General features: G+C 50.9%; 1 protein-coding gene across 1 annotated transcript; it reads right to left on the bottom strand.

Annotated features, from left to right (window-relative positions):
• Positions 1 to 732: 732 nt before the first annotated feature.
• SP8 (Sp8 transcription factor) lies at positions 733 to 3511 on the bottom strand (the record flags this gene model as incomplete). The annotated part of the gene is given in 4 exon segments (XM_081933839.1): positions 733 to 2169; positions 3286 to 3314; positions 3317 to 3481; positions 3484 to 3511. Coding segments are annotated over 4 exon segments (1659 nt in total).
• Positions 3512 to 10539: the final 7028 nt, after the last annotated feature.

The raw sequence follows: 10539 nt of genomic DNA, 5'->3' as shown, positions 1-10539 counted from the left end.
GAAAGAAAAGCCTAACCCAGTTTATTTTGTAATATCTACCAAGGCGGGATCCTCTTTGACAGAACTGAATTGCAAATGGGGCGCTAGGCGATCACGCCTACATTCACACTCTCGCTTCCACACACGCACACTTTTTAGGCTTCACCCACGTCCTCCAGAGTAATCCTATTAGTTGCAATATTCCAGAGAAAGAGAGTTTCGGAGCAAAACTGAATAGAAATTTAACGTTTGGAGCAATTCTTTGAAATAATAATAATATTAATAAAAAGCATCTCACAATATTCAAAGTGCTTTCAGCGGGAGGTCTTGGGCTTTTACCCCCTGTCCCATTCACTACTCCCCCGGACAGCCACCTCTCCTTCTGAGAGAAGCTCTGGTCCTTGCCGAGAGCCCGATCCCCGCGCCCTCCCACTGCTTGGAGCGCCCCAAACCTCTTCCCCTCCTGCGCGGGTCTCTCTGAAGCAGCTGCTCAGCAACCGAAGGCCCTTTTCTGGGCAGGGATCTGGCTGCGAGTCCGCGTTGGCTGGAATGCGTTACTTCGACGTCCAGATACTCTTTGGCCCAGCGGGCGGGAGGCTACGAAATGGGAGGGCTGAAAGCTTGGTGGATCCGAACAAGAAGGGGAGAAGGAGAGACAGAGAACGAAGAGGGGGAGGAGAGAGGAGAGAGCCGGGAAGAGCAAAGCCAGATCCTCCTCCCGCCTGGCCTCCGCCGGCGCGCTCAGGGCGGATTTCACTCCAGGCCGTTCCGGTGGCCCGGCTCGGGGGTCTGGAGCAGCTCCGGCGAGTGGCAAGGAGGGCTGCCGGGGGCGCTGTGCTCGCTGTCGGTGTCGCTGCCCTTCTTGCCGCCCCCCGAGCCGCCGCCACTACTGCTCCCGCCGCCGGCGCCGCCGCCGCTGTGAGTCTTGACGTGCTTGCTGAGGTGGTCGCTGCGCATGAAGCGCTTGTTGCACACCGGGCAGGCGAAGCGCTTCTCGCCCGTGTGCGTGCGCAGGTGGCGCTGCAGCTCGTCCGAGCGCGTGAAGCGCTTGCCGCAGAAGAGCCAGTTGCAGACGAAGGGCCGCTCGCCCGTGTGCCAGCGCAGGTGCGCCTTGAGGTGGGACGTCTTGCCATAGACCTTGCCGCAGCCGGGGATGTGGCAGCTGTGCAAGCCTTTGCGCCTCAGGCTGGCACCGGCCGGGCCCAACCGCTCCGCCTCCTGGCAGTTGGGGCAGTCACAAGTGGCACGGCCCGAGTAACGCCGGGCGGACGAGCGCGGGGAGCCGCCTAGTGGTGCGGAGGGTCCGGCGCCCAGCATGGAGGCCCCGGCTCCGGACGTCAGGGGTGAGGGGGCTGCGTCCGGGTAGGAACCCGGCAGAACCGGTTTAAATCCGTCCATGAGATGCTGCCCGGCTGGGCTGAGGAGATGCGAGGAGGCGGCGCTGCTGCTGAAGGCCGAGTGGCCCGCCAAGCCAGAGTAATCCGAGTTGTAGGCGCCCAGTGGCGAGTGAAGGGAACCCGCCTGGAGACCGCTGGCCGCGGCAGCGGCCGGGTGGACGCCGTTGGGGTTCTGCACGTCCAGCCAGCCGGCGCCCACGTCCCACCAGCTGGAGGCGCCCGCGTCGCTCGGGTGAGAAGGCTTAAACCAGGATTCATAGGGGTGCGCCATGCCCACGCGCGGGTAGATGCCCTGCAGGCCCTCCACCGAGGTGTGCACCTTGGAGATGAAGACCGGCTGATGAGCGGCGGCTGTGTCTGGAGCTGCCCCGCCGCCACCGCCGGCGCCGCCACCTCCCGACGGTCCGGGCGCCTGGAATACCGAGTAGTCGTTGGCGAAGGGCGAGCCGGCCGCCGCGCCGCTCGACGTGAGTGAGAAGGCGCTGGATCCAGGCGAGCCGGCGCAGCTGAAGGAGTCCGACACCAGAGCGGCCGCTGCTGCTGCTGCCGCTGCCGCCGCCGCGGCGTGAGCTGAAGAACCGTTACGGGTCGAGGCCGAGACTCCGACGCCACTCAGAGTGGAGCCCACCACGTTGCAGCTTCCCGAAGATGAAGAACGTTTCCACGGATGGAAGCCTTTGCCGAAGGATGAGGTACTGTCGGAAAAGACCGACGGCGAGGGGCTGGGGCTGCCGATCTTGTTGCAGGTAGCAGCGAGCATGGCCAGTGGAGTAGAGCCCAGACGCGGTTCTTCCTGCAGAAAACGGGGAGAGAAGTCCGGGACAGCGCCTGTCATCTTCCGCCGGCAAAGATGCCCGCGGCAACCCGCCCCAGAGCAAGATCCACGCCCGGTAGCCTCGCCTGCGGACGGGGAAATGGGGGCTAAGGCGAGGAACCTTTGCGGTCCTTTACCCCTCCTCTTGATTCCCTGAGAAGAAATGACACCCCCTCCCCCGATCTCTGCTCACAAGCCCCGGAAAAGCGTCCTTTAGGAAAGCCCACTGGTTTCTTTGGTTGAGATTGGCTCGCAGCCCGGAGTCCGGCCAAAGAGCTCGAGAACAATCTCAGTCCCATTTAGAAACCCAGACTCGGAAAGAAAATCTGAAAACTGAAAAGCTTCGGTACCGACTAATCCCCAATTCACATGCTGGGTTATCACAGCATATGCTCCCTTCTCTCTTTTCCCGAAGCTACCTAGAATATTTGGTGTATTTAATCCGCAGCCATTCTTATCTAGCAATTAAATCTGGCTGTAATCGCAGATTAAAGTTGTTGTTTTTTTAAAAAAATAAACGTTCCTTTAGTCTCAGCGTTCACTCATAGCGTTCTACCGCCCCTTCCCCCAAACTTTTATATTCACACCTCAAGGAAACAGAGACAATCAACATACCTGCAGAAAATGTCGGGCTCAAAGAAATGTTAAAAAAGAGGGGGGGAATCAACAACAGCAACAAGCTGCTGCAATTTTTTTAAAAGATCTCACAGGGAAAGAAAAAGATCAAGCAGGGCAGCTATTTTTCCCCGTCCGCGTCGACAACAGAGAGGCCAGTTCTCCGGGGATACAGGAATAGCTCAGCCCAAACTCTGGAGGTTGTTAAGGGCTAATGCCCTTAAAACCTTTTTCTGCACGCTGTCAAGGGGGTTGAAAAAAGAGTGGCCCCCCCTCTTCCCCCTCCCCTTCCCCCTCTCCTCTTTCTTTTCTCCTAAACTCGCAAGGAGTCAAGAGAAAAAAAAGCAAAAATGAAACCTTCAATAGCCCCCGGTCAAGAGGGGCTGCTTTAACCCTGCTCCGCGATCGCCAATAAAAAGGACCCAATTAAAACAGCAAGGGGGGGGCAGTAGAGGAAAAAAAACACACCCTCGGACTCACCCCTAGAAGTGAAGTTGCCATCCCACAAAGTGCCCTCCTCTCAGAGGATCTTTTTTATATTGATAAATCAGAGGCAGTGTTTTTTTAGAGGTGTGCAATACAATGATCAGTTCCGCCCATTCCACCACAATTGTAGCTCCCTCTCTCGCTTTGAAGTGCCGCTGAGCCCGCGCCAGCCAATCTGCGGCGCCGTTGGCCGCTCCGCTGCGTTGCCGCGTGAGGTCATCAGCGCCGCCGCCCGCTCCTTCCAGGGCTGCTGCACAGCGCTTAGGGAGCGGGCTGGCGAAAAGCAGGCATGCGGGGCGAAAGCAAAGGGAGCCGCAGCGTTCCTTGCAGCGCGCTTCGCCTGTCCGCTTGTTCCCTTCGGTTTTTTTTTTTTTTTAAAAAAAACAATCTCCCGTTTCCCGGAAGGATGCTCAGATATTCAGCCCTGCAGACAGAAAGAAAAAAACGCGTTTTATTCCCTCTGTATGAGATTCCGCCTACATGTGACAGCTTTGCGAGCTGCCGGCTGTAGTTTCAACGCTTGACTCCTCTAGTCTGCGGTCTCTTCCACCTTCCCCCACATCCCAATTCCCCGCAGCAAGCGTTTGGATGATTGGGAAAACCCCGCTTTCCTGACAAGGGGAACCTGCCCTTCCCCTATCCGACCACCCACTCACCCAGCCTTTTTGTAACGCCAAGGAATCTAGTCTGTGAAACGGCGGAAAGAATTATCCCGGATCAGGGCACTGTCAGTGGGTCTTCCTTCTTTCCCTCCCTCCCTCCCTCTCTTTTTTTTCTTCCCTGAAAAAGATGAAGCTGTATACATGGATTACATATAGATATTTTAGACCTCAATTTCCTGGTGCATTCCTGATTATTTCAATCGGATTTTAAGCACTCAGAGAGGCATTGTTGTTTTGTTATGGACAATAAAAAGTTTGGATTTGGGATTCCGCACTATGTATTGCAGATTTTATTTCCTCTTTCTCTTTTTTCTTCAAATCGGAATAGCTCCGTTTTCAGGGGAGCGAAATCGCTTGACCTAGGTGTTAAATGGAAGGATTTTAGACTTCCACCAAAGTGCAGTTATTTATTATCATGGTCATCAACACAACCATCACCATTAAAGTGCAATCTTTTTAATTTAAGCAGAAGAGGGCCTTTCGTTAGGAGAATATACCTTGACATTTTCAAAAGAGAAAGGCTCGATGTTATTATGGTTAACATTAATGTAGGGAGCGCCACAGTCCCTTGCTTGCAATATGTTTGCAACTGGAGTTTTTCCTCTACTCCAAACTTTTATTATATATATATATAATAAAGATGGGGTATCCCGGGGCTGGGATACCTCACCTCTATAGCCAATTCTGGGCTTCTCCCCCTCCTTTTTTTCTACGGAGGTGGGGGAGGCTTTTAATGCTTTGTGGCTATTGACTGCACATCATAGCTATTGATTACGGGGTAAGAGGCATGATCATACTTGGAAGTAAGGAGCGAAGTAAATTAATGAACTGCTGTCTTTCTCTGAAGGCTGACGGTTAACCATGAATGCGGCGCTTCTCTCGCTGAGCTGCTCTGAGTGACTTGAGCCTGTTGAGAAGGCGGGACAGGCCAGCCCAGGAGGAGGAACGGGTAGAGGGAGGGAGCGGCGTTTAACAAATAAAAAGAATTAACTTCGTGCCTTTGGTCTCCTTCTGTAATGATATTCATTTTAAAGACCTAATGCACACTTGTTTAAATTTAGGATTTAAATTGAATCAATACTACCCCTTGACCCTCCCCCCACCAAACACCCACAGAAAGGGGGTGGGTGGGGGTGGGAACGTGGGTAAAAAAAAGAGTGAGAGAGAGAGCTTTATGGGAGAGTCCGGATGGAGGAGTAACTGTTGAGGCTCGTGATCTGTTGACTTTGTCCGCTGCACTAGAAGGGCACCGAAGAAGAAGACCTGCAGATTTGGGAGGGGTCGGAAGTCAATGGGGTCAGTGCCTCTCTTCAAGCCAGGGAAAGACAGCTTGGTGCTGCCTGTTCTAAAAAGATTATTAATTAGATCAAATTCGTTAGTGGGGGGGAAACGCTTTACTCCTTTTTGTTCTTCTCGATTATGCATTTCTAAATCTCTCCAGTTATTATATGGTTTGAGAGGACTTCAAAAATGCTCATTTCCATAGGTCACTTCTATTTTCCTTTTTTTCAACTTCCCTACCCAAAAGCAGCACCCACCCAATTTAGCAATGAACACAACTTAGAAAATATATCCGCGGAAGAATTGCACTCTCTGCACGTAGCCAGAGAGTAAACAAGGGAAAGAAAGAGAAACAAAGAGCCTCCGTGTACTGCGTTGCTTGCGATGTCTCCGAACGGAGGGATAGGGGAAGAATGCAACTTGGTGTGCGGAGTGTGTGCGTGCTATGCTCCTTCCTTCTGGGTTGAAAATACCAGATCAATCTAAAACCTGTGGTTATCCTGGCTGGGCACAGTCCGCAGGCAGCCCCAGATCTTGGTCAGGGGGAGGGTTGTGGAGGTTAGGGAGAGAGGAATTTGTGGGGATTGGAACCTCAAGGGCCAGAAAAACCTTTCTTCTCCAAATTCATGGAGGTAATAAGCGCGCACTAATTCCCTTCGCTGTTTGGCAGAGAGAGGTCCGCACATTTTCTTGTAAACCTGTAGCATCCGCTGCTTTGGGGAAAGTGGCGGGCCATTAGCATTCCGTCTGCATCTGCACATAAATTTCATTTGAATTTCAAATTTAATAAACCGGGAGGTTTTTAATCATCCCTGGTTTTATTTGTTTGATATTAACATGCTTATTGACCGGGTCTGTTGACCAGTTTGATCATTACAGGACAGCGAAAAGTTAATTAAAACGACCACAGCTCCTTAATCATATCATCTGTCTCATCCATGTCGCTCCCTTTATTACAGTCTATGATGGATAGTCTCCCAGATTAATTTCTCTGTTTCTTCGATTTGGACAACAGCTTTGGGGACCTAATTTACATACCGGGAACAACTTGCACAAGTCTGCCCAGCGAAGACCCTAGTGGCTCGGGGAGCCATTAGGAATTTCATCCGCCCGCTGAGACTAACGTGTGGGGGGGGTTAGGGAGGGAGGGGGGAGTAGGGAGGAAACAGGAATCCCAGCTGAGCGCACACTCCCCCCCACCTACATACACACCCGATCCCGGGGGTGCCAGAAAACAAACTAGCTCTTCGCGCAACGCCTGAAGGAAGGATACGGCAGCTTTGCCGACCTTTCGATTTGTCCAAGCGACACGAAGCGGCTCTATTGGCCGATTCTCAGGAGCCAGCGTCTCTTCTGCAACTTGAAGGAAAGGGAAGATTTGGTCCTATTCGAAGGCGTTCCCCCTGGGAATAAGCGATACTTCATTCAGGAAGACTTGCGTGCACGGGTCTCCCATGTGCATAATTTGTCAATACACCCAACAACCACCATCCCTCCGGCTATTGATTAGTTTGCGGAGAAAACCAAACGTGGGTTTTATTTGTTGGAACATGTACGCATGCCTTTTATTGGATTTAGAGACTGCCCAATTCCCACTTTGACATTAAAAAAACTTTCTAAAAAGGAGGAAAAACTCATCGCCCACCAGAAAAAAAAGACCTCCGAGACTCGATGGCCATCCTAACCTCAGGCCTAGAAGCAAAGCTTTTGGAGCACCGGAAGTACCGGAACCTTACAGATCTTCGGGAGATGCTTTCCAGAAGAAAAGCACAGAGAAAGTGCACTTCTTAGGTGACATTGTTTTATTGAAGTGACCTGGGACACACTCACTCCGCCAATCTTACTGAGGGGGCAGAAACTATTGTAAATAGGCGGTCGCCTCAGATAACCAGGCCCAGACAGCCAGATCTGATGCGGACAGAGGCGTTTCAGTGTTGCAGGGACGGAAGTCAGAAGTAAGAAAATTCCAGCTCTTCTGTCTGGGATTCCTGGGGAAGAGGAATACGGTCGAGTTGAATCTCAGAGCACATCAAATCTATGGGAAAGGTCTGCAGTTGCCTTCTGCAGTGTTTTTCAACTCAACAGTGCTTTGGATTTTCTTCTGTCCAAGCACTAACCAAGCCTTAGAAAAAGTTTTATTGATAGCATGATCAACATTCCACCTCAAGAAATAAAGATACGATTCGGTCCGAAGGGAGTGGCACAGGGTATTCGAAAGCATGAAAGTGTGGGAAGATAACTGGATCTGAATCTCTAGCCAAAGTTGCCATTATACATCTGAAGACACAGAACTTGCCCTCTTTTTTAAAATAAGAAAGAACACTATCTTCTTTGCACTCCCACCCGTATTAACCTTTTGCTTCTGCCTAAGGATTTTTTTATTATTACTATTTCACCTGGGAATTGTCTAAAGAAAAATGCCAAAGAAATCCACAGGAAGGCTGAACAATAACTTATGACTGTAAAGTCATTGCTAAATAAAAATATGCCAGTATCCAAATAATTTTAAGCCCCTTGATTTCAACTAGGGTATGTGAAGCTCTTGCTTAAACTCTCCCCCACAGAAGCAATGGGAGTCTGAGATAGTCTGCAGTGCTTAACGTTTCGGGAATCGAAAAGCCTTTGCTCCATTATTATCTCGGCTGCACGTTTTCATTGTTTCCTTGGCTGGTATTTCAGTATTCAAAAAGCTAACTTGGTTAAACGGCTACGGTGCTTTAAGCAGGACTTTCTTAGGGAGGGGAAGTGCGGGTATACAGGTACACGCGTCCATACGCACATCTATATTACCGTGGGAGGGAAAATGCGTCTCTTTCCTGCAGGTGAATTGGAGTCCTTTCTTCCACTACCCTCGACTGCCTTGCCCACGCGTGGGACCTTTTCGTTACAATCTTGAACTTTTCCCAACGGGTCCCATTTCCCCCACAGTCCTGCGCGTGGTTCCCCGAAGGGGCGTGGTTGAGACTAGAGGGTCACTCGAGGAGGAGTCGACGACCTCAGAATATCTGATTATCCTTTTTCTTTCTTTTCCCGCTGAAACGGCTTTCTCCAGATGTCGCTTTGGGGCTACACAGAGCAGCCACAGCCCGGGTTGGTTTCCCCTTATCTGGGGAAAACGCATCGGCGGTGGCTATCCCAAACCGGTTTCCCTCGCTCCTTTTCAGACCCACCACTCCTAGATGTCTCTAAGGAGCTGGTCCTGGGAGAACGTGGGAAGAGATGCGGTTCGCCTCCTCCATCCCAGAAAACCTTTCCCTACGCGAAAGGCATTAGGATAGGATCCCCCTTCGGCGGCGGCGGCGGCGATGGCGGGAAGAGGGAAGAAGCGATGAAACCCGCCACACATCTGAGGGCCTCAAGTAGCAACAAGTGAAAGAAACAAGTTTGGGAAGGCTGTCCTGACTCACTTTCGCCGTCGCCTATCATTTCGTTTAGGCCCTCAGGGCAGAGAAAGACTGGGGGAAAGGGCTGTCTCAGAAAACCGCAAGCGTTCCTTACGCCGCCCCCCGCCCCCGAAGAAAAGTCTGGTTTCTCCTCCCCCCCCCCGTTTCTTTTATACTTCCGTTTCTCGCCAGAGAGTTTAAAAGCTACAAAATCCGTCTCCTCAGCAATATTGATTTTTTTTTTCTCCTGTCGCACCTCGCCCCCTCTCTTCCTGGAGGTCAGGCTCCCAGATTACCGCACATCTCCTCCAGACGGTTGACAGTTGCAACCGTGCTTACTTGAAGATGAATGTTACTTTGGGAATAGCGTTTAATTAACAATAATTTAAAAGGGTCTCGTAGTTGAACGGTGGCGCGCAGGAGCAGTTGCTGGGGTTGTTTAAACGCCCGTGTATTGGAGAATATTTTCACAAGCATCGAAACTCCGGGCAGAGCGGGACTAAAATATATAACAAAATAGGGGGAGGGAGTGCAAACATTCTCCCACCAGCTGGCGTCTAATGGTGCGCAGCAAATACAATATTAGCCACTCGGCGCCGCGCACTCTACCGGAGTCCTATGGAGATCAATGAGACGCTCTCCCACCTAAATAAGCCCAAATTCACAGCCTTCTTATAAGATAGGCAGTTGTTCCGAGGGCACGGCTTTTCTTGCAGCAGCTGAGCTTTTTGGTCCGGATCTGGCCTGCGGTGTGCAATTCAGTTCCTCTAACCTCAGACTGCACAGGTCTCCATTCTAATCGTAGCATTCGAAGGTTGTCAAATAGCTCTGAACTATGACCTGGGGCAAATGAAATATTATCCGAGGCGTGGAAAAGGGGCAACCAAACCCTTTCTTATAGGGCTCAGAAGTGGCGGGCTCCATACATATTATTTGTCCCAGTGCTAGGAAGCTCAAACAGTGATGCTCTTTTGAATACATTCACTATACATAGATGGGTGACAGTATAAAATACCTACATATCCAACCAGGTTGCCAAACTTCTTCTCTTTCCAAAAGTTGTAGGACTGGCCCTTTGTCCTAATACAATACTCACCTACCCCCCCTTGCATTGGAACTCACTTTTTTCCCTTTCACCCACCTGAAGCAACGTGTGAATCGTAACTCTGCATGTACACGTGAGTGGGGGAGTGTCGGTCGGTTATTCCCATAGCCTGGCCTGCTAAGGAGCGGAGGTGGGGGAGAGCAGCGCCGAACAGATGTCCTCGTTTAAGCCATTCTTTTCCCACATGCTCCGTAGAGATTGCCATCGCTTAGGAAGCTCGCTTCAAACCTGGCCCATTATGGGCAAGTTATTCTGGACCACTGAGCACGAACAAAATGGGCTTCAGATCGCGTGCTTTAGAATAATTCGAGGCCAGGAAAAAGCTAAACCAAGAAAAAAAAGTCCATTAAAAGAGAGGGAGAGCAAGAGCAAGCTGGATGGCACCAGAAAAACTTATTGAAAAGATCTCCCCTCCGCCATAACCATCATCCCCATCCTACCGCCCCTTTACAGATATATTATAATTTACAGGACCATCTAATAATCCAACGGGCTATTGTAAAATAGGAAAAAATAAAGGGAAAGCAGGGGGAGGGGAACCAGAAAAAAAGAGGAAGCCCCTTTTCGCGTTGTAAAACCTCTCCTAATTACCTGCCAGAGCAATTAGCTGACTATCACGAAGAAATTAGATCGCTCAATGTAGCATACATAATGCGAATCATTTTGTAAGGCAAAAAGGAAGGGAGATCTGCGTTTTCTTTACAAGAAAATAACCCGCCATCCTGGGCGAGCCTTCCGTGGTCACGAATTACGGATGTCTAGGCATGTAGGGCAAAGAAGCCGGACGTCAACTAACTAGCCCCCACCTGCCGCCAGC

Source organism: Natrix helvetica (assembly GCF_964273705.1).
Source record: "Natrix helvetica genome assembly, chromosome: Z".
Taxonomy (NCBI): Eukaryota; Metazoa; Chordata; class Lepidosauria; order Squamata; family Natricidae; genus Natrix; species Natrix helvetica.
This window is presented reverse-complemented; position numbering and strand designations above follow the sequence as displayed.